The sequence below is a fragment of the Limulus polyphemus genome, unplaced genomic scaffold (assembly GCF_000517525.1).
Source record: "Limulus polyphemus unplaced genomic scaffold, Limulus_polyphemus-2.1.2 Scaffold2287, whole genome shotgun sequence".
NCBI classification, from domain to species: domain Eukaryota; kingdom Metazoa; phylum Arthropoda; class Merostomata; order Xiphosura; family Limulidae; genus Limulus; species Limulus polyphemus.
Genome location: NW_013667897.1, coordinates 80,763 through 106,769, shown reverse-complemented (window position 1 = coordinate 106,769; position 26,007 = coordinate 80,763). Strand labels below are relative to the sequence as shown.

Sequence of the window (26,007 nt, the reverse complement as noted above, 5' to 3'; positions counted from 1 at the left end):
CTTCTCCAGAAAGCACAAGTCAGAGGGGCCGGTCACCTCGTGAGAATGCCAGCTGACATAATACCGAAGCAAGTTCTCTATGGTGAACTTAGTGAAGGTAAACAATCGGTTGGAGGACAGAAGAAACGTTTTAAAGACTGTTTAAAACTATCCCTGCAAGAGTTCGACATCAGCCATGTGAACTGGGAGTCGCTCGCCCAGGATAGATTTCTTTGGAGAACGAAGGTCTGGCAGGGTTTGGTGACAGCAGAATGTAAACGTCGATTGGTTGCCGAGGGGAAGCATGCAGCTCGGAAGGATCGGGTGCGGTCGAGGCTTCCTTGCTCGGCTAGGACTCCTGAGCCATCTCTGTATCCACAGATAGACCAAATGATGTCGTAGTCTTTTTCGAACTTCGAAGGACGAACAACAACATGTTTGAAACTGTATTCATATTCCCACTCACAAGCTAGCAGAACCAAACTTAGTATATATGCTCTGGTACCATGGCCATGTGTTTCTTTTTGGCTACACCCATACCCTCTTTCTTTGGGTAGCTATAACACACCTATGAAAGAGGTAACAAAGGGGCTAAAACATACCCATAGGTATCCCAAGAATGAGGGGTCTAGGAGTTGCTAGACTCAAATCTGAAATTTGATTTTGCGTTCTTGGACCCCCTCTTCAGGTTCCTGGAAGTACCGTGTTTGAAATTGCATTCAAACACCCGCTCACAAAAAGTTGAACACATGCTTATGAGCCATGTTTGGGAGTCCTAAGGGGTTTGTTTTTGAAAATGAACAACTTAACTATACTTCTGTAAACAAGATGAACTTTTCAATCTTATATTCTATGAGCAACTATATTTCATATATTTTACAGTAAATGCTATAGTAACTTGAAATCTTAAAATATATAATAAATTATTAACAATAGATTAAATTTTAACACATTTCTAAAACAAACTAGTCTTATAGCTGAGTCTATAGATTATGGACATGCACATTCTGTATTACTAATGGTAATCATACCATCTATCTGCACAGGATATTGTGAATTTCATTACTTTTAAATATTAAAGTATAGTTTATAACTACATCTGAGCAACAAGTTTTCTCAGGGTTTTTAATGATAAATTTTACTAAAGATCTTAAATATGTATCCTGAGTAACTTTCTTGGGTAGTTTACTACCTATTTTGATCATTCTTTTAAAATACAATCTGTTAACTCTGTTCACTTATAATGCTGGTATCAAACTACATCATTCATGCATTATGATGTCTACAGCACCAACCACATGACAGAAAGGCAAGAGTTGCTATCTATCTGTGTGCCAGCAAAATTTTGATTTTAGTAGTCCTCCCCTTAATAGTAAAGACTGAAAGTTATCATTTTCCTGAAAATGTATTTCCAAAACATACTTACTATTGTTGACACTTAGATATTTTTTGATCTTCATCTTTACCATCTAAACATCGTGTTCACTTGCTCCAGTCTTTATACCCAACTTGACTGCTCTCGGCAATATCGAATTTGCAAAACTTTACACCAGCCCTCACATGCCCTCTATGCAGATACTGTATATAAGCACTTTATGTCGACATTATAATCACTTTTTTGAGACTTACCCCATCCCGGTCACTAACACCAGCTCTTAGTGAGGAGGAAAGGAGGGAGAGTGTCAGCAGAGGTAAGTATGTTTAGAAATACATTTTCAGATTAGGAAAATGATAACTTCCAAAACATACATACCTCCACTGACACTTATAGCTAGAATCCTACACTGAGAAGGCAGAGGGGCCAGTGAGGGCATAGTTCATAGAGAAAGCATCTGCATAGAACAAAGGTGTACCATGAGAGGTGGTACCCAAGCAGGGAAAACCCACACTACATCCAGAACAGGTATGCTCTACACCCAGAACTACAGAAAAGTGAAAAGGGTGGAATACTACACAAGTAAGTATGATGGCTAGCCCCAACCATGCAGCCGAGGTTCCACAACTTGGGGCTGGATTTAAGGGGTCATGGTACCCATATGCCCCATTGGTGGCAAGGGCAGTTGGAGTGCAAATATATACATATCTTTGTGATAGGATCCCTACCAGCAGCTATGGAATGATGCATTTTGAACAACCGGACTTACAAAAGAAAGAAAGCAACACCAAAGTGGACAATCCTTCTGATCAACCTGAAGAAGTCCAAAGGCAACATCCCAGGCTTGGATTGACAGGATCATATATGCCATACTCCACCCAAGGTCGAGAACTCATCTGATCTGGATTTATGAACAGTCATTTTCACTCCCCAACCATGTGGGCAAGGAGAATTCCACTTACCCATGGAATTATGGAGAGGACATTGAACACTGTTCCACCAAGAGCCTAAGATGGGACGGTGTTACATTCAGATTTACAAGGAGATAGTGGACCCCCTGCATGAACAGTCTTAGACCTGACAGTGTTCAAAAGAGGGTCCAAGCACAACCCCACCAGATAGCTAAGCATCAAATCTGGACCGGTTTTACGAGTAGGCTCCCGCGTACATTGGTCCTTCTCCTACCAACACCTGGGAAGAACTTCCAGGGACCCAGGTAGGAGGTTCCCCAATTTTGCTCTCTTCTCTGAGAGAGGAGAAAACTCAACACTTCGAAAGAAAATCCTCTATCCACCACCCCGGTGACTGGGAGCTGGGTGTGGTAAGAACTCCTTACTCTCGTGTTCCTAATAAACGTGTATACACATTTACTTTTTTCAACAAAAATGTGTGTCTACTTGGTTTTTATACAGGTTTACACGTTTATTTATTTTAGTGATAAATTCCAGTCTACACGATGATTGGAGTCTACACATTTATTCTTTTTTGGAATGGTCTACATGATTATTTTTTTGAAATGAGTTATATTGCAATGTAAATGGTTTGAGTCAAAAATGAAAATAGTCAATTTCAAACAATCAATAAGAATGACATTTATGTTGCATCTTGAAATATACAACATTTGTAAACAAAATTGGAATACATCCTGAAATTCAGTTCAGTCTTATTGTTGGTATTTAGATCTTTTAAGCTCTGAAAGGGTCAGATTCCTCAACCTCTTCCTCCTTCCTGAATAATGTTAGGTAGCTACTGAAGAATATAGGTGTGGATACTTCAAGGAGGTTGGAGTTAACTGCACTTACTCCAACCCCTCTCAGGGTAATGTCCATGTAGGTATCAACAGTAACATTCACGTGTAAACAACACTCTCATAATTTACAATAACAATTGTCCTGTACTTCACGAACAGTTCCTCCTCCTAAAATTGACAACATTCGGAAATAAGATTCAATTTTGCCTACAACTGAAAAAGACAACATCCTATCTGACATAGTTGTACATTACTGTTGTACATGTTGTAGTGAAAATGGAAAGTGAAAAAACAAATAAAGTACTCTTATTGAAGAGGAAAAAAAACAAACTTGGAAAACACTGAATTTGAAAACACTGACGTTTGGGACAAATGTTGGAAAAGATATGTGACATCTAGAAAGGAAAACTTAATTGGTTTCATCTCGAAAGCTGTCAGAAAATTCTTTCCTTCATTAAAAAATGCTCCATCAACAGCCCTGAATTTAGGAAAGCTGTCAAGTTAGCTAGGAGATGCCATGCCACACATGGGGGAAAACACCACTGATTCTTCTTTTGAACCTGTTAGTAAAAAAAGAAAAAATGTATCGAGAGTCAAGAGGAGGAAGAAAAAGTGCTGCCCCTAGGGTAAGTCTCTTATCATTATGTATATATACCCTTTTCTGTGCTGATAACCCTGACAGAAAATCATTGTTAATATTTTTAATTTTTATTTTTCCAATTATTTAGGTTCAAAAAGCTTTATTCAAGTGGCTTATTGACGTGCGTGAGTCTTTGAAGGCCAGGTTACCCAAGGTTCAAGGCAAAATGCAATGAATTGTATAGCAAATGGTGCCAGTGAATGAAAGGCTTCAATTTTCAAATAAGTGGATCCATGATTGGATGAAAGAGTATGACGTAAGCTTACACACACCAAACAAAAGGTTTTTTCTCCACAAGACAGAAATATCATGGAGTTTCTTCAAAATGTTTGGTGAGTACAATACTGGTTTTGCTCAAAATTTGGAAGAGAGCCTCATGTAAAAAAATGGAGATCAAATGCCATTGCACTGGAATGAAAATGCATCACAAAAAACCCTTTCTATTAGTAACAAATTTACTTTCGTTAACGAAAAATATATGTTATGCAAGAAAATTACAGTTTTTATGTAAGTATCCACGGATGAGAAAAATCCAATGCCTCTTCCAGAGTTTGTTTTTAAAGGTAAAGGAATGCATACAAACCTTAATGCCCCACCAGGAGTCAATAAACATTTGGCCCCAAAAGGTTCTTACTGACATGAAACGATGCTAGACACCATCTCAAAACTTCCGAATAGACACAATTTATTTAACAATTTTAGACAATTACTCAGTTCATATCACTGACGAAGTGAGAAAAGCTAGAGGCTATATACTAGTTGTGATTGGTGGTAGTATAACTGGTGATGTCCAATGCAATGACACTTGATGTTCCAGCGGCTTAAGCAAAACACAAAAAATTTCATCTCCATCATGTGACGAGATTATGCACATACTTGCTGATTCGTGGAAAAGTCTCGACATCGACATTGCTAAAACCTGGATCAGAAGACTACAATGTATCATATGAATTGTTCATGCTTGTAGGTGATGAAATGTTATCAGATTCGTTATCAGCACTACTGAAAATGATAAGACCTCTAAAAGGCACTCATGGAAAAGCACCTTAAGATGAAGGTATGGAGCTTTTTGACTGCCCAGAAATGAATCTGTTAGAAAGCAAGAATGAGAAATATGAGTTAAATTATATCGATCCATGCATTCAAAAAGTTGCCTCAGACATGGTCAAGCGGGTTGTAGAGGAGGAAAGGAAAGCAAAATCATCAAGTCTTTCTTTGTATGCTGACATACAGAAAGATGCAATTTTTCTTGACAAATTGCAGGATCTACTCAACACTCAGCCCACATCAATGCAAGTTTAAAATGAAGATTGCAAGTTGATCAGTGTGTCAGTAAGCAGTTAATAAATAATGAAGGAAGTGATGAATATTGGATGCTGGAAGTATGAGCAGTCTCCCATTCATGAGGGCGGAAGTTCTACCAAGTATAGACGATGACATTGACGAGGACAGAAACTCCTTTTGTTTATTTGACTAGCCCATGAACTTGTGTTACAATTTTGTTTTCATTGTGTTCAATATAAAGCAAGAAACTTTCAAAATTTATTTGGAATGTATATTTTTTTCAGACTTTTTAACCCTGCCCATTTATCAACCTATCTCAGATTCTCATATTAGATCATCATTTGTTTTATGCTAGAACCCCCGGGAACCAGTTTAATATAAAAATGGCAGCTTTTAAACAATGTTGACTGACAACAAATCCATTGAAAGCCCACCTGATGGAGCATCCATGCAGGTAGAAGAATGTGATGGAGTTGAGAAAAATGATCTGCTATCAAAATCATAACGACAGGCCAAAAGATGGAAGTCATTGGAATGAGCCGAAAAAGAAGATCCAAAGCCAGAAAGCCAAGACCACAAGAATGAGAACTTCCCTGACAAGAAAGATATGAAACGACTGTGTAGTGGTCAGAATGAATCATGACCATTTTGTCGTGCAAGAGAAGAAGTCCTGGAATCATCGCTAGATGTACTGCAAGAAGTTTGAGAACGTTGAAATACAGGGTAGATTCGTAGTCGGTCAAATTACCCTGGAATGCCTACCCCAGAAGAAAGGCCCCCCATCCATGAAAAAATGGATTTCCACACAAGGAGGTGGTATGGACCCTGATATTCCTGTTGTTCCTGTATAGCCATCACTTGAGATCTGCAAATTGTTCGAGCAAAGAGACTGTGTGATCCAAAGGATTGGTTTGCATGAGCCACTGGCCGCAAAATGACCACTAAAGGGATCTCATGTGGGCCTGATCCAATGGTATGAGGGATCCTAGGGAAGCCCAAATCCCCAAAACAGAAGGAACCATCCATGTAGTGGGAGAAGGTGACATAAGCAAATGCCTGACTAACCCTTCCCTGGCATGAAGTCCGAGGGGAGAAGGTTGAGCTAGATTCAATGTGCATTGAAAAACAACCCAAGATGGACCATGTATGGAGTCAGTGAGAGGGTGGATTTTTCCAACCTAATGACAAATATGTGGATGTAATGTGGCAAAGTGACAGGTTGGTGCCAAAAGAAGTCAATCTTCCAAATAGTGATGTGTGCACAGACCCAGTAAATGAAGATGCTGCTCAAAGACCCGTACTACTCGGCAGAAAATATATGGTGCTGAAGCAAGCCCAAACGGGAGAGCTTGGAACTGCTACATCTGGTCCTCATGCAAAAAATGAAGAAATCTTAGCAAAGACTCTGCTATGGGGAGGTGAAGGGAGCCATCTGTAAACATCAAACTTGGTCATTCAAAGATCAGATGTGAAGTGCCACTGAAGTTGAAAAAAAGATTCCATGGTGAACTGAGAAGGCTGTAAGAAGAGATTGAGTTGAGACAGATTGATGATAAGAAACCATTCTCAAGTGTTCTTGGTCACCAAAAAAAAGATGAAAATAGAATCCTGGATGAATGAGATCGACCTTCTGAATAGTAGACAATGACGCCACTGTCACCATCCCAACCTTCTGAAGATCCCGAGAATATGGACGGAACCGATTCTGTAAACTAATAAGACGAGGTGTCGAAGTTGGGGGCCACGAGATGCGAATGAGCCATCCTCCAGAATTATCTATTGGAGTAGAAGAGAGGGAAGCAGCCAATGACAATAAAAAAAAAATTTCAAATGTGGCATATAAAATCAGGCTTCGGAAGTTTCAGGGACTCCAGCAAACTAATAAGGCAAAAAAATCACGAGGAGAAATATCACAATACACTAGTAAGAGTGAAATGAATCTGCAAAAATGGAGATTTGGTAAGAGAGATAACAGGTTCTAACCTGGAAATCCCATAGATCCAACAACAAATCCAGCTGTTGAGTGTCCAAATACACTACAGCCAGATAATGATAAGCCAGGACATGTTGTTCTGAAAAATGAGGAGAGCAAGGCATAGCAATACTCTCTCGTAATTGCACCGCAAATATCCCAGCATACGTGATAATATCAGGGGAAGGAGGAAGAACTAAGTAACCCCCCTCCCATCAAGATCTATCTGACAACAAGGCAGGGTAGACTCAAAAGCAAAGGGGTGAATCCCAAAGCTTTACAAAATTGTGTAACTAACTGCAGAAAAGAGGCAGAAGATGGCCAATCAGATGAGCCAGCAGTAGAGGCAGAAAGAAGGAGCAGAAAACAGTGTCTAAATTCTCCCCAGTATATTTATGATGAAAACCTAGCTCTGAACCCCCAGGCCACATGAAGGACTCCAACTCATCCCAAATCAGGTCACAGACAGCCTCCACCGAAAGTGGACCCCCCTCCCCCAACTGCCGACTACCACCAGACAACAAAGGAGGAATGGACGAGGTCTGATTAACTCCAATGCCAGAATCTGTTACATGGGAATTCATACCCAATTTTTTTTTTCAATCACAAAAGAAAACCAGCGAAATAGCGGCAACGGAAAAAAAAAATTAACCCCAAAACATAATTCCTAGCGCTTTGTTGAGAAAAAGTACCTGCATAGAGGGTGTGTGAGGGCCAGTGTAAAGTACTGCAAATTAGATATTGCTGAAGGAAGTCAAGTGGTGTATAAAGACTGGAGCAAGCGAACACGATGGTTAGATGGCAAAGATGAAGATCGAGGAATAGCTGTGTGTCAGTGAAGGTATGTATGTTTTGGAAGTAGGTCTATATATCTGTGTGTGTGTAATATATATTAACAGTAATCAGAAAAATTAACTCTATTGACTAAACTTTCTGTTTCGAAAAAAAGGTACATCCAAAAATGGCTGAAATCAAAATTGGCAACCAAACTGGTAGCTACACAGATAGCATTGATAAGAATTTTACAGCAAATATTCATTCATTAGTTCGCAATGCTGCATCGTTTGTTCAACGTGGGGCACAATAATGGGTAAAAAAAAACCCTATTCGGAACAGACTTTTATTTTACAGAACCAACCAGATTCTTTAAAATATGTGGTAGTAGTCTGTGTTAATAACTTCCTTTATAGTAACGCTGTGGAATCTAGATTAACCCGCATGCACTTGGTACAGCCTTATCAAGCATCATTATTTATGGAACTTACTTAAGCTAATATCACGTGATGCTAAACACTTTTTAATTAGAAGAATTTCATACAATTTAGTAAATGTGCACTGAAAAATTGGATATGAATAATAACTGTCCACCCATATGATTCTTTTAAAATATTGAGCTAGAAACTGCTAATCTAGTTTGCTTGGCCTAACCAATACTTGTGTATCTACATGTCCTTTCACCCTATAGTCTTGCTGCTCTAAATTAGCCATCTTTGATCCAAATGTCAAAAAACTAAAAACAATCCATTTTTAACTCATGGGTGAAGCTGTAGTAAAAATATTGGACTAATAGCATGCGCAACTTTTTCCATAAGCATGCACAAAAATTTTGGTCAAATTTGAGCTGTTTTTGTTCAATAACTTTGCACATGTGGCTTATATTTAGACCAAATCTGACATCTAATTGTAGGTTGTAAAGTATGATTTTATATCAAATAAAGTTCTCATACTTTCAATGCAAAGAAGAAAAAAAAAGGGACAAAATTCAATAAAAATTGGAGATATTACATCTCAGATATTTCTTAATGGATTGGCTTGAAATTTAACATGTTAAGTACGAGTCCAAAAGAGCAGATCCACAAAAAGTTTACAATAGTTTGGATTACCATAGTCAAAGCTACAGAACATGGAAAATCTCTGAACTATTACTCCTGTTAATAACACACATAGTGTGTCCTGCAGATTTGTTGGCTGCACGACACACTACCATGTGTCTTGACATATACTACAAACTACTTAAATAGACCATAATGGCAGTATGATGAGGATAATGGATTTTGGCAAGTTTCATTTTTTAATGTATTGTTTTGTCTATGATACTGGAAGGTTCAGAACTTTCCCTTATTTAAACATAGTTGTATACAGATATATGTGTGTGTGTCTCTCTCTAGTGATAGGTCACTTTGCTTAATCTAAATATTGATAATTTATGACAAACAGATTAAAAAACTTACAGATAGTCCTATTGTTAACACAGATTTAGGATAGTACAGATACATTAGGGTAATGGTAATTAATTTAGCAAAGTAATTACTAGAAACTAATAAGATTGTTTGTTTATTTGTTTTAGAGCGAAGGCTCATTGGGCTATCTGTTGTGACCATCACAAGAAATTGAACCACAGATTTTAGGATTTTAAGTCCATAAACTCCCCACTGTCTCATTTGGGGACAATTACTGATTTGTGATAGAGGTAGAGGACTAATAGGAAAACAAATCTTTATTTGACTACATTCATAGCTAGTATATTATGCACAGTTGATATTAGAAATCTTTAGGCTGGAAGAACTTTATTCTTGTGGAAAAGTGAGATCTGACAAAAGTCTTCATTTTAATATACTTGTACTACAAAATTAAAAAGGAACATTTGCACACCCAATATATGATAAAAATGATTTTTTTTTAACTTTCTATTTATATTATATTTCAAAATATCACCTACTGCAATAAATCTTTATCTGTCCGAAAATGTGCGAAACAACTGGAGAGAAGAATCACTTGCTTAAAATGATGCTCCTGTATCCACTGTATGAGAGATGTCCTAAATTCTCTTCTTCGGTTCTGCAAGTATTTTCATAACTTGTGACAATGTTTACAGAGTATCATCAAAATATCTTATTTACATACATTTTCCTTTATTCTATATCAGGGGTGGGCAATAATTTTTGCAGGGGGCCCACTCCAAGAATTTTTGTAACTCGTCACAGGCCACATGTTTCTAATATATTAATTAAATTATTTCAACATCAACTGTATAAAGATCCACTATTGCCTGAAGTCATGGCAGGCAGGACAGAAAAGTTAGATGGTCTGAATCTGGCCCACTGGCCATATTTTGCCCACTCCTGTTCTAGATTAACCCTATCCTACAGATTTTTCATATATCATACTAAAGGACATATTTATCACACTTAACTACAATAACTTATTTGTTCTAGAATATCATTTTTCATGGATTTGTACAGATTGAGACATTTGAATATAATGTGAAAACTACATATTGCAATTGTACAAAATACTAAATATATTAAAAAATTTAGGTAAGGAAGATAACTTTAGGAGTTAACTGTTAAATTGAATTTATGAAATTATGAAAATTTAAGAAGGCTTATTATATATACGTCTTTTAAATGACATACTATACAAATGTATAAATAAAGTAAGCAAACTAAGCCAAGATGTTCTAGTACTTGTTGTCCTTAAGAAATCTAAATTAAATTCAGGCTAATCACACTTGATTTAGTTCACAGAGAAATATTAACTTCTGTATAGTGCAGAGTAACAAGTTAATTTATCTGTAATTTAATATACCACTGGTTAAAACCAAATTACATTTAATTTCTGCTCATGTTAAGATAAAAAGTACCCCAGTTTTCTACATATTCCAATAAAGCATACAACTTCATTTTTACCTAAATATAACATTAATCTTGCAACCACATCCACTACAGTAGTGTCCTATCTTACTCCTTTAGTTTAAGTTATGTGAAATTACTTTAATAATAATTTCACGAGAATTTTAGAAATAATTTCTGAAATAATAACATCTTTGATCTCACCCTTGTCTAATGTCCCAACTTAGGTATACATCATTACAAGAATTCACTAGCCATACAGAGCCTTGCAAAAGTCTTCAACCGCCTTGTGCTAGTAATAAATGTTAGGTATTTTCTTGTGAAAGGCATAACTTAAATGGCCAAAAATATTTATTATATCAATCTCAGACCAGTTTCTAAAGATTACAAAGAACAAAAGGTGCATTGTTACCCAATTTAGAGATATAACACAAAAAAATCTTGAAAACGCATGTTGCAAAAGTCTCCACCCCCTAGCTTTTACCATCATTGATTTAACTTTACATCACTACCCTGCTAAAGTAAATACAAGTGGCTTTGTACAACTCTATCAGATACCAAAGTATATTATAGAGTCATGTGAAAAAATACTTTACGTTACATAGAGCCATCAGTATTGATTTAAGCAGAGTATTTTGAAAGTTAAAATTTGGTTTACTGTTACATATTGAGAATGATGAGAAATTAACTCTCTACAGACCTAGGGAGAAGATTATTCACAAGCACAATTCCAGAGAATGCTATACATCAGTTTCAAATGTTCTCAATTAGTCATTAGTACTGTAAAATCAGTTGTGATAAAATGGAAAGTGTGTCACACTACCTCAACCTTGCCAAGATCAGGTCACCCTAAAAAAAAAGTCTGCACTCAAACAAGCCAAAAAATTGTCAGAGAAGTGACTGTCAAGCCAACATTGACACTGAAGGAGCTGCAGACTTCAATAGCAGCAACTGGAGTTACTGTACACACCTTGAAAATATCACATACCTTACACAAAAAAGGTTTGTATGGTATGGTGGCAAAAAAGAAACCACTACTGACGAAGATGCATCTTAGATCGCGAATGAACTATGCCTGTAAACATTTCAATAACCCTACAATAATGTGGCAGAAAGTTCTATGGCCAGATGAGACCAAAATAGAACTTTCTGGGTTAAATGACAAATGGTACATATGAAGGAAACCCAACACTGCTCATGACCCGGCAAATACAGTCCCAACTGTCAAGCATGGTGGTGGGTCCATAATGCTGTGTGGCTATTTTTTAGCAGCTGGCACTGGAGAACTTGTACTCATTCAAGGGACCATGGACAGTGCAAAATATACACAGATGTCAGAGGCAAACCTGAAGAAGTCAGCTGAAAAACTAACACTGGGTCAAAGATTTACATTTCAACAGGACAATGATCTCAAACACAAATCAAAGGCAACCCAAGAATGGTTTTGGAGAAAAAAAATTAAAGCCCAGACCTAAATCTACTCAAAAATCTGTGGAGAGACTTGAAAATTGCTATGCATCGAAGACATCCTTCCAACTTACAAATACTAGAGAATATCTGCAAGCAAGAGTGGGCAAAAATATCTCCAGGATACTGTGCCAAGCTTGTGGAGGGTTATCAAAAACAATTTTGAGCTGTCATTGCTGCCAAAGAAGCTTCAACCAAATATTAACTGCATAATCATGTTAGAGAGTGTAGACTTTTGCAACTTGTGTTTTCAAATTTTTTTTAGTGTTATATCACTAAAGTGAGTAACAATGCACCTTTTGCTCTTTGTAATCATTATAAACTGGTCTGAGATTAACATAATAAATATTTTTGACCATTTGAGTTACGTCTTTCATAAGAAACTATCTAAAACTGATTACCAAGACAAGGAGGTGAAGGGTTTTGCAAGGCATTGTACAAAGAAACATAAGTAAACCAGTAAAAGAAAGGAAAATACAATATTTATTGCTATTATTTCAGTTTATGAAATGTGTACTTTTTTTTTTCCATGTGAATTTACACTTTTTACACAATAATCATTTTATACTTTTAATTATAATAATCTGAATTTAGTAATTTTATTGTACTTTTGTGAAATAAACATGTTCATCAAAATTCCTTAACACAAAGAAAATTATGTTTTCACTCTGAGCTACTTGGTTAATGTTATAAATTTACATAATTATTAAATATGTTAAAATTCATGATTATGCTAGGAAACCATGAGATAAAAATATACATAAATCACAAAACAAGAAACAACTCAGCTAAGCACTTTCAGAAGACAGACCTTCCTTAGAATGATCCGAGAATGAGCAAGAAAGAAGGTTTAACTTTAAACAGCCCTAGGGAAGTTTCTTCTTCCTTATTACATTTTGAAAACAGCCAAACATATTTTTTTTGTATTAATTTTTGCCTAAAAAATTATAAATTTTGAAACACACATTTATGAAACAGAAATTTTCATAGGATTTACTTGTTGTGAAGAAGAAGAAAGTCTTGGGTATGTTTTTCTGGAAAAGTTGGATAGTTTCAGCTGAGTAGTGCCTAGAACTAAGTAGGCTTTTGGATAACATATTTACATACACTTTTAATTATAGAGTATGAAAGTTTTCACTTTCTATGAGACTAGTAATTTTCTACTTGGAGTACTGTACTACCCATTCACTGCAGCTGGGATGTATATTCCAAGTACTCCCATCCCTTCACACTGCAACGGGGACAAATGGTTCCCACTGTTATTCAAAATTGCTGCGTGTAACATATAGGAGTAAAATGAGTTGGAAAGTATTTATTAGCATCCTACCTAATGTTGATATATGGTTTCCCTTAATGATTTCCACTCAGCCCTTCAGTAACCAACAAAATGCTAAAGTGGAATGTATGACAACTGCATGCCGACTGTGCTTGCATCACTGGAGCAGCAATTAGTAACCCTAATTATTATGTAAGTATGCTTGATGTGCTTGACTTGGATAGCTAAGATAATGAAAGTGAGTCATGTGGTGTTCAAATGCTTGATGATAAAGAGACGATAAGACAAGATGAAACTAGTTCTCCATCTAATGATGATAGGCAAGATGATGAACCTGGACCCAGCAGAAAAAGGCAAAACAGTATCAATGTGCCTTATAAAGGGCAGAGACATGGGAATGAGTTACCAGCAACTTTGAGCCAACAAACTTTTCATTTCATAGAACAAGCTCTGGTTTGACAAGTGATTGTTCTGTCACTGATAGTTCAGAAGAACTGTATGACTTCTTTGAGTTTTTGATGGACTTGACTGTGAATGAAACAAATCACTATTATCGTTACTTGAAGATAACACTCACAAAAACTTTTCTCAAGAGTCGGATAGGACAATTCCATGATACTACAATAGATAAAATGTAAAGATTTTTGTGTATAGTAATGATAATGTCTCATAAGAAACTCAGAATAAATTATTACTGGACCACCAATAAAATGCTTAAGTTTTCAAATGAATTTCAATTCATGGCTAGAGATTGATTTTTGGGACTGTTACGTTGTGCATATGCTTTCTACTGTTCATCAACATAATACGATTGACAGTGAGAGGTCAAGTCGACCTAGTGAAAAAGCCTGCATGCAGATTAGAATACAATGACAAATTAACAATCATCTATAAATGTGATATGCATATTAGTTGCATAGAGTGTGTTTGAAAAACTTCAAGGGCGTACATCAAACTTTTTTGTCATATCCTTAATATGTCAGTATTGAAAGCATTCAACATGTACTAAGTGAAAACTTGTAATAAGCCAGACTTGCTTGCCTTTAGTAAGGTAATACAAAATCAAATGGCTGCCAGATACTATGCAATAAGTGTTACATCACTGGGTCATGTTGTAGGTCAGCAAGAATCTAGATTAGTTGAAAGACATTTTTTGTACCTAATTCTAGATGTCCTAAAACCCTGTCAGAGGTGTTATGTTTGTCCTCATAATAAGAGGAGACAAAGGAAAGAGCAAAGAACTCCTTACTTGTGTCAAGACTGTGACGTGCCTTTGTATGCAGTCCAGTATTTCAAGAAGTATCATGCTCTTAGGACATTATTAATAAACATAAGTTTCATGAAAATGTGCAATAACATCCAATTTTTTATAAGCAAATTCTGATATTATAGAAATGTAGAACTATCAGTCTTTCATACATCAAACATGACATGTATAATAAAATATATTTAGTGTGTATTGCATAAATGAGAGTATAATTACCAGATGTATATAATGTAAATTGTAAAAGTATCTAATTTCTTACAGGTGCAAATTTTGGATACAAATGAATAATTATAACAATATTTTTCAATCACCAAAGATTTCCTTGAAAATAAAATGTGTTTACCTATTGCATAAGAAGAGTGAGCTTACTCAATATACTGTACGTAAATCATATAAATGTCATAATTCTTACAAGAATATTGGAAAATTATAGAAGTAAATAATTGTAAGAGATTTTTCCAAACACAAGACATAGCACTGATAAAATTATTGTATACAAAAAGAATTTGTGTACATCAACTGTATAAGGTAAGTGAGGTTACAGACTCAGTTTCAGGTAAACATGCAAATATCAGATTTCATGCCAAATGAAATGTGAAATTATGAATTTCATTGTGGTGTCTTTATACAATAAACATACAAGTGATAAATAATAAGACAAAAAGCAATGAAGTGTACATATCTATTTCATAAGGAGACTGAGTTGGTCATATGTCTGGCAACAAGATGATCCAGTACTTGCAATCTGGAAAGTATTCCAGTAGAGGATTGGTATGGTGTTGATTACATTTTTAGAATCAAGAAAACACACTCTCTCATGTGGTATCAAGAAAAGTAATGAAGATCACTTTTCTTTTTTGAAACTGTGCCACAGAGGGGGTGCAAGTAATATTTAAGCCTGCCAACATGAATAGGCTAAATGTTGATCTATTTATAATGGTAAAGAGGTCAGCTTGAGCAGAGAAGAGGATTAATGGATTAAACATTTGCATCTTTTCACTCCAGCACTGCAGTTATAAATTATTTGAAGTTTGAATAGAAAGTCTATTTACTTTGTGGACAAATGAAGTATATAATGGGACCTAACCTTATTCTTTGGCATTAATATTTTTTCAGTTAGTATTGTTAACTTGTAGGATGGAATTTACTTGATAATATGGTACATCTTGATAACTAGATTCTTTTTGATGTGTTAGTGTTTGATGTTCTTTGTTTTAAAGTTTGAGATAATCTCACTAATGTGAGTAGCTTTTTGTCACCTCGCATATTCTTATCTCAGGGATCAAAATATTACATTCCACATTTCCAAGTAATTTAACCTTTTAGTTGGCTTTCTTCGATCACGAATGCATAGTCCATCCATATTCCTTTAGTTATGACCAATAAAAGTGAACATATTGCATGAATTAAATGAAAAGACAATTCATGAGGGAAGGTAATCTTCCTCATAGCTTTCTCTCAAGTAGATGTAATTTTATTTCATTATTTCTATACCTGTATCTTCTTAACTTCAGGTACAGTCAGTTTACTTTCTTGACTATAACTAGATAACTAGGCTAATGCCAAATAAAAACAATAAACTTTAATGACAGATACAGCTGGGCAACTAACTAGATTAATTAATTATCTAAGAGATTCAATTACTGTTACTTAAAACAATTGATTAATCAAAATTATGATAACCTTGTAAAACCCTATTTTGACTAGTGGGCAGCTAGCTCTCCAGGGTCAAGTTTTTTACATGAAAATATCTAGGAATTAATATTTTGTCATTTTACAAAATTAATTTATTGTAAATTGCAAAAATAAATTTAGATAATGTTTGAAATTTGATCTCTGTGCAGTTCCCATTGGTATCACCTGTAAACAAGCCCTTACATATTTTTTTCATATTAACCTAATGTACTGGTTTATATCTACTCAAACAAGCCCTTACATATTTTTTTCATATTAACCTAATGTACTGGTTTATATCTACTCAAACCGTGGAATCCTTTATAAACAGACTTATCCAAAGTTTTGTTTCTCACATGACTTTTATTTCTCTGCAATGACTATTTTACATCAAATGGGTTAGACAGTAACTAATAAATCTTAGCCTCCATACAAGATAGAACCAATGCCTAAATATGCTTAGATATAAAACATTCTTGTCTTCTATGTTATTGTAAAGTAAATATTTAGTAACATGATTTTAGAAAAAGTGAATAGTGGAAGCTTTCATACTGGAGAACAAAGAATTCTAATGAAATAATGTTATAAAACTTAGAAACAAGACATAAACCTGAAATTTTTAGTATAGTTTGTTTTTATTCATGATAATCTTTTCGTATTACTTACAGAAGAAGAAAATGAGGTAAGGATATTTAGGGTTAGTGAGTACAGTAAGCTAGTAGTTATGCAACATCAAACTATTCAGATGACATAAAAATATCTTTATTTGTATTAGTAAATTTATTATCACTCAAACAGCACACATTCAAACTCTTTAGTTACTGAGAAAGAAAACCATAATTAGTACAAAAATATTGAGTTTGATCAAAAAATATAGTTGGAAAAATATCACCTATATCAATGTAAACCTAGGTTATAAGTGGAAGTTATGTTTGTCTACTTCAAGTTTGTTCAGCTTTGGGCCAGCATGGCTTGATGATTTGAATATCTCTGGTTCCGTTACTATTACTACAAAACTTGCTCACCCTGTCTTCATTATGGCAAAGCTACTAAGGCTATCTGCTGCTATCACTAATTTTGTACTACTGACTAAAATGTTTTGAAGTTATAATTGCATAACTGTATTCTATAGTATTGTATAAGCAGGCAGTGACTTAAGGAAGAGAATCTAAAAAGTCCAATTTGTCTGTTGATAAGCACAAATCTACAGAGTGGACTATTTGTACTGTGTACACTGTGGGTATCAAAACCTGATTTTTGTGTGATAAGCCCTCAGACTTAACACTAAGCCACCAGAGGCCCAGTCAGTCCAGACCTTCTCTTTTTCATTCTTTTCACAAATTAACACCTATTTTATGTTGTATAAACAAGTATTTATATATTAATGTTTTAACTTTATTTGGCCTAGTTTACTTTAAAACAAAAGGGTCTACAATGATTAATTCAAAATATTACATTATTATAGTGAATATCTCATCAATTATGCAAAAAATACTAAATATTTGGTTACCTTGTTAACTTTTAAAAAGTTAACTGATACCATAACATCAATGTAAGAACAAAACATTACTGTTAAGTTTGTTTTGTTTTGAATTTTGTGAAAAAGCTACATGAGGGCTATCTGCACTAGCCAATCTCAATTTAGCAGTGAAAAGCTAGAGGGAAGGCAGATGGTCATCACCATCCACCACTAACTCTTGGGCTACTCTTTTACTAACGAATAGTGGGATTGACCATCATATTATAACATCCCCTTGACTGAAAGGGCGAGCATGTATGGTGGGACAGGGATTTGAACCTGCAACCCTCAGATTGCGAGTCAAACACCCTAACCATCTGGCCATGCCGGGCTGTTATTTGTTAATATAATAATACTATATTATATAGTATATAATAATTATATAATAATACTTCCTAGTTTTATTCTTATTCAAACCCTAATGGTTTTCAAACTTTGTAAGATGAAGTTATAGTTATAAAAAGTTTTATTTTAGAAAATAAATTGATGTTATTCTGATTTTTATATTGTTTGACTTTAAATTGAGGCAACTTAAAGAATATCAGTAATACCAGGTTCTTACTTTGACTAAGTATGAGTTTACATAACAAAATAAAATGAGTTATGATTACTCTTTCCCTTAGTTTGAGTAACTGTTTAGTAATAGACACAACATATGTATAGATTTAAGTTGATTTTTTTTCTATAGTTTCAGTGAAATTTTCTTTTGTTTGAGAATTGTGAAAGTATTTGTATTGAATAACATATATTTAAATGCTACAGAAACCAGGTAACTTGAGATAGGGCAAGTTTAAACAGTTTAGAGACAAGTTGAATGGTTAATAAAAAAGGTTTATTATACGTATAACATATTAACAAATATAGAATGCTTAAAGAAGGTATTGTGATGATAGGTAACAAGTAGTTGTTTACCTAAACACAGGATTACATACACAATATGAAATATAGTAGTCACATGACTGGAGATTAATAAAGATATCTTGTTAATGTTCAGTTCTTTATTTAAAATTACACTTTTTAATTTAATTCTTCATGGATATACTATTTTTTTAGCTGCATTGTTTGTAAACATGAAGTTGTGTGTTTTTTATGTTCACCAAATAAAATAAATTGACTTTTTATTGAATACAGTAGGCAACTGCAAGCTGTTCTGATGACTCAAACATTTAGTGAATATCATTTTTATATTTATCCTACTCAACAATGTATAAAAAGAAATTGGCTAGCTGGCTACTTAATTATTTCTGATTGCGATGATGATATTTTTAAATTAAAACAGTACCATCCTTATTGGTGATAGTAAAACATATTTTCATTATTTAATTATCAATTTATTTGACTTACACAAGATCAGCGAGGGACTACTGCATATTATAAGAACAAACAAAATAACAATAGCATAGTCATTTCTAGTCAACATTAGCAATTCATTTGTCAAGTACAAAATATACAGACCAAAATGTGTGGCAAGATATTTGTTAACAAAAAAGTATGTTATTCACAAAGTGTGCAAATGGTGACTTCCAGGAGATGTCTGTCACATGAAATGAAGGGTAATTCAAAAATTACTTTAAAAATTGAAAATAAAAAGATAAAAACCATGTTGTCAGGGACACTGTACTAATCATTTAACTGATTAATGAGCCCAGTGATTGATCGAGTAGCAATAAATTCCACTAACTGCCCAGCTCTAACAATAGATAAACTATGTTAATAAATTTTAGGTTTAAGAGTTAATTTAAATAAAAATTACAATAAATAAGCATTTTCTTAATAAATAGCTTTTAAACACTGCACTCTTCAAACTGATTTTTTAATTTAACAAAACTCAATGGCTCTATTTAATACCACCAAGTTAACTCAGCTAGTCGAAGCATAGGAACACAGGTGATAGATATGAAAAAACAATGTACATAGCAAATGACGCACACCTTATTGGGAAGAAACTACATATAAAAAATTTTCCCCAAGTTAACTTAAGATTTTCAGGCTTATTACATGCATGTACAAGGTAAAAAAAAAACAATCTACAGGATTAAGTTTTAAACTCACCATTGCTACAGGTGCTCTTTGTTGTACGATGACAAGTTTGTGTGCAAGGCAGTGGTAGACTGTTGATAAGATAAACAGGATATTAAGTAATGCAAAAATGTTATAAAACATCTATTGTAACAATAAAAGCCCTTCAAATGTTGAAATGGGCTCCAAATTATATATGATAGCGATGTAATTAAACTTCTTGGTTATTAGCATTCATTTGCTAGCAGTTCTTCACTAGCAATATTAGGTTACTTTCTATCTAGTTAGCACAGTCAACAAAAAGCATGATACAGTACCTGGAAGATCTAACAAGAAAAATATTTTAATGACTCATTTTCTATACCAAGGATAATTAACATGTGTAAATGTAAGAAATGTAATATAAAACAGTGTTATACCATATTTAAGCTTGAGATAACAAAAACTCAGATTCATTACACATATATTTAGTATAATATACAATTAAGAATATGATTAATATATGTTTATTCAAATGCAATATATTGCCAATAGTTCTCTCCGACATTTAATATTACATTATTTATAACCAATAGAAAGCCAAAATTTCAATCTACCAAATAACATATTATATTACATTGTTTTTAGTGCAGACAATTGTCAGTTTTGCTTCTATTTCAAGCTTGATTCCCACACGAAAGACATCAATGAGCTTAGTTGAATTTCTAAAGGCTCTTGTCGCATAGTTAGAAAGCCACAATAACTGTTATAGTTATGAGACATATTCTGCTCTTGCATTCATTATTGTGTGTTCTTTGGAGCATTATTTAATTAAATAAAAATTACTTACTGCAGTAGTACCAGAAGTACAAAAAAGTTAAATGTCATTGACAGTTGATAGCAAAAAGACGACGACCCAGGTATATACTTTATTTCTTGATTATCATGTGTATTCATTATTTATTATTATAAAAGTAGGGCACAACACATATGTAGTATGGTTACATACAGTGGGTGCTCACCTCGACTTTCCTGAACAGACTTAAGCTGCAGGAGGAGGGCCCAATGCATGTGTATGTATATGAGGGGTGAACTGCACAACAATGATAGTGTCACCACTGCCCCACTTCCCACCATATTGGTACTCAATTGTATAGAACCCCAGATGTACAAATCCAATCAATAAGGGTTATCCATGGTCCACCACCCAAGCTGCTAGGAACGGGTAAATGGTAAAGGTCTCCTGTGTTCCACTTGATGAAAAAAAGTGGGGGATTTGCAGAGAGGAAACCTTCTGTCTGGAAGAGTCTTCAATGTCTGCATTGAGTAACTGCAAAACTATTTTTAAAAGTTAGCAAGTGAAAGCCAGAGTAGTGAGCAGAATACTCCTCTTGTGCTGGCATTTTACATATTAGTCCAAGAAATACAGTGCTATGCAAATGTGTTAGGACAAGAAAATATTTTATCATTTTTTCCATTTTACGGTGCTAACTCTATGCCATTACAGAATGTAAATTTCAACACTATGGTAATGCTTCACTGATCCCTGTCGACAATTGAATAAGCCAGGGTGAGAATACTTATCATTCGTTAGAATTCCCATATACTTTTACCACGGGTAGGTCATAAGGGTTCTGCTTGAATGAACATACTGATTAAATTTAGGGTCTGAAATAACTGTCTTAACTATATAGAAAAAAGCTAGCAAGGAGGTAGTATATGCTACCAGTATATGCTAGAATAAATCAATTTAATAGCACTCCACAAATAAACCTTAATAAAAACAGTGTTAACACTATATATTAAGTTTTGTTGTCATGCCACAGCCCAAAAAGTGTAAAGAATTGTCCGTAGAATACAGAGTTTGCATAAAAGCTTCATGTGATGCTGGTTGGACTCTCCAACAAATTGCTGTAGACTTTAAATGCTCCCCAAACACTTTCAAGTACACCCTAGATTGTGAGACCAAGACAGGTAAATTTGAAAATAGGAAAGGAAGAGGCAAAACCCTAAACTAAATGCTACTTATGTTAAGTATCTTCGTTTATTCAGCCTTCAGAACAGAAGGAAGACTAACACTAATCTCAAGCATGAGATAAATGACCATGTACCAAATGACAGAAAAGTGTCAAGAACTACAGTATCAAGTACACTCAACAAGAATGTAATATTTGGTCATGTAGCAGTTTAAAAAACCTTTACTTTGATCTACATTGTTTTCAGTCAAGTGACTGAAATTTGCTTTTTTAAATAAGTACAAAAACTGGTCTGTTGATGTTTGGAAAAGGTGTTATAGATGGACGAGTCCAAGTTTGAAATATTTAGTTCAAAGCATAGATTGTATGTCTGGCAGAAGAAGGGTGAAAGATACTTACCTCAATGCATAGCACCTATCATGAAGCATGGGGGAGGCAGTGTGATGGTTTGGGGGTGTTTTTCTGCTGAGGTGACAGGAGATATTTACAAAACAGATGGAATATCAAACCAGTACAAGTACCATCAGATACTGATTTGTCATGATATACCCAGTGGTTTGTGTATTATTGGTAAAAGATTCTAATACCAAGAAGATAATGATCCCAAACAATCATCAACTTATGCAAAAGTTAATTAGCTAAAGAAGAAGCTGCAGGAGTCATTCAAATGATGTAATGGCTCTCACAGAAACCCGATCTCAACCCAATTGAGCAGATCTGGGATTTGACAGATCACAAACTTAATAAATAAAAAGTTACTTCCAAAGAAACTTTATGGGAGTGTATTAGAGACATTTGAAGTAAAATCCCAAAAAACACTTTGATTAAGTATGTTGTAACAATGCCTGAAGACTGTCTGCAGTTATTAAAGCAAAAGAGGGACACACAAAATATTAACTGTTGGCCAAACTAAAGCATTTCCACTGAGTTTCTGTTGTACTAAAAATGAAGATTAAACTCGAGACAAACATGTCAATAGGAGGAGTTGACAGACCCATCTAGTAAGAGAAGAAGGAGAAAAGGGAACCCAGGATAAGGACAGACGAAAGCAGGGAACCCAAAAGGAAGAGGTCTGTGATAAAGCACATCAAACAATATTCAGGAGTCAATCCAGACCTGAATGGTCCAACAGGCAAAACAAAGGGAAATGGGAAAGAAGTACAGTTAACCTGCTGAGTGTTCAAAAGCCTGAGGAAGGAAAGACCAGTCTAGGAAGTGGGATATAAAAGTGTGGAGGAAGAGGGTGCAAGAAGCATCTATAGCATAGACATTCAAACAATATTAATAGTAGGTGAGAAAAAGAAAGAAACAAGTCAGAAGAAAAATATGGTACAAAAGGAAGAAAGTCAACAGCTCAAATGGGGCATGAATGTCCACATCAAGGTCTCAGTCAGGCATGGGAGTTGGGTGAGAAGAACAGAAGAGAAAGAAGGAGTAGAACAGAGTGGAGAGGACAGAGGAAGAAACACCTTGTGGAATCAAGAAATGAGAGGGACCAAAGAGAAGGCCCATCAACTACTAGTAAGGGTAGATATCTGTGAGCCAATGATGAACAGTGAAAAAGAAAAGGCAAAAAGATGGTTCACAGTATGACCATCAAGAAAAAAAGGAGTGGGAGAAGGATCAAAACAAAACCACCACAGTTACTGATAGACAAAGATGGTGGAGAGGCAACAAGAATGTGACAAGAATAATGTCACACAGATGGATAAACTAGCCCAATGGATGACAGACTGAGCAAATTCCCTGTGTAATGATGCAGGAAAGATATCAAGTTACTTTAAGAGTACACACAAAGTTCATGTAATTTATCTGGATAAATAAGCTATATGTGGGTTACAAAAAATCCCATTCCTATTCAGAACACTTCAACAGTTTTGGCAAAATTATTACTTTCTCCTTGAAGCTATTCACAAACAACTGAAATTATAAATCTTTAGAGATATTCTACAAAAAATTAGAACGTTCATTTTTTTCATTTCCTAATTTTAATCATTTCATTACATTGTGTGTTAGTGATAATAGCTAGAGTTAGTGATATGGTAAAGAAATTGAAAAATAAAATATAAACATTTACTTTAAAACACTTCTGATATTCATTTAGGAGGTTCTAGATGTTATGCAAATGAAATATGAAACTATAAGATGAAAAGTATTTTAATACTTAAAATGAAAATCACTTTGCACTTGAATTATTTTAACAGTCTGAATGTAAATAACTACTATACATAAATAACATTTTTATTGGAAAAGTGTACAAAACACTTATAAACAAAATCTTGAGGTTTTGTGAGGAATGCCCACAGTCACCATATTTTTGTTACATAAATGTCCTTTCCTAGTCAAGTGGATGGAAATTTCATCTGCCCGTGTTTAAAAAAGTTAAATTACGAAATTAAAACATATATAATATTAAAATTTCAATTATAAACTAGGATTTAGTTTTTAACTCTATATTTTAATTGATTATGTATTATTTGTGTTATAAAATTCATATTCGAGAGGTTTAATGATTTTTTATAAGTTTAACTTCTTGTCGCCTGGATTGTGAAAGCTTAATAAACACAATACATGTAAAAGCACCATCTTGTTTTTTTCAATGAGTCTGTGCACAGAGTCTGCAAAATTACTTCATAAAGCTCCATGAGCATCAGCTGACTTGCCGTTATAAATAGTAAATGACTGAGAATTTGGTGCATAGCTATACAGTGTATAGAGGTGAGTTATCATCTCAGAACTTAAGTTTTTCATATACAAATTAATCTGGATTTAGTATTTTAATATACCGTCTCACACAAATTTGATTTGGTTTGGTTTATTTGGAATTTTGCACAGAGCTACACAAGAGCTATTTGTGCAAATCATCCCCAATTTAGTAGTGAAAGGCTAGAGGGAAAGCAGCTAGTCATCATCACCCACTGCCAAATCTTGGGCTACTCTTTTACTAATGAAGTAGGATCAACAGTCATTTTATAATGCCCTCATGGCTGAAAGGGCAAGCATGTCTGGTGGGACGTGGATTCGAATCCGCGAACCTCAGATTGCAAGTCAAGCGCCCTAACCGCCTGGCCATGCCCTCACACAAATGTACAATATTCAAATCTAAGCCTAAGAGAGCAACCCACAACTACGGTGAAGTCAGCAGCACGATCAATGCTTATTAATTTCAATTTTACCATATTTAAAATGCAATTTACATTATTTTCAGAATTTGAAATTTGAATAAATGATAGTTAAACATCATTAGGATATGTGTATAATACAATACACAAGCAATTTAAGTGTTGTGCTTTAAATTAATTATAAAAAATCTCAATTTCAGTTACTTTTGCTTAGTATTTTTTAATCAAAATTAACAAACTTTATAATTATTAATTACTGTGGATAATCAATCCTTTAAATTATGTTTGCTCACATCATTGAAGCAAATTGAGTTAAACGATCTAAAAAAATTCAATTTAAGATAAATTTATGCCATTTTTATCACAAAACTTTTTGTACATATACATCAATTCACACTTCTCTCATAATTTGCCAAATCATAAATACATGTTATTTCAAAAGTACTAATTGGGCAGTTTTTTTCCAATCTTTTTAGATAATTGATTTATTTATTCAATGGTATGTGATTTCTGTTTTATTAATATTGTTACGTCTCCGTTCATTAATTAACTTTCCGTAACTTCATTCCGACGAAACTTTAGCGACACAAGTCCTTACTTAATAAAACTGGTTTATTCTTTCCGAATACAACTTTACGATACACTTATTTTCAACAATTGCGCTAAAACAAACGCTATATCAATGAACGTCAACAATACTTCTGACTGCAGTTCAATTACTCACTATCTACACACACATTATTGTCACGTTGTCACCCTCTTTTATATACCAGACTACCCTATATCTAGTAAATACTAGAGCATTTGCCAAGGTACAGGATAGTTCTAGAAAATAGGTGGCGCCACACCAGTCACGTGACCTCGATGACGCAACACTGCCCCCTCCTTAGTACTGTTCGTCCCGAACAATAACCACATACAATTAACCAATAACAATTAACAATAACATAATTAACTGTACAGAATTACAAACACAAAATTACAATTCAATAAAGTCTCTTCTTCCGTACTGGTCTCCGTCTCGTTGGCTTCTGCTTCACGTGGGGTTCATCTACTTCATCAGGAAATGTCCTACC

General features: G+C 34.5%; 1 protein-coding gene across 1 annotated transcript in view; it reads right to left on the bottom strand.

Annotated features, from left to right (window-relative positions):
- LOC106466520 (proteasome assembly chaperone 2-like) overlaps positions 1 to 26,007 on the bottom strand; it is a 95,962-nt gene that overhangs the window by 31,500 nt on the left and 38,455 nt on the right. The window contains exons 3-4 of the mRNA XM_013926811.2: positions 19,888 to 19,946; positions 9,720 to 9,838 (exon numbers count right to left, since the gene is read on the bottom strand). Of these exons, the coding sequence (XP_013782265.1) occupies positions 9,720 to 9,838; positions 19,888 to 19,946 (178 nt within the window). The remainder of the gene's footprint in view (positions 1 to 9,719; positions 9,839 to 19,887; positions 19,947 to 26,007) is intronic.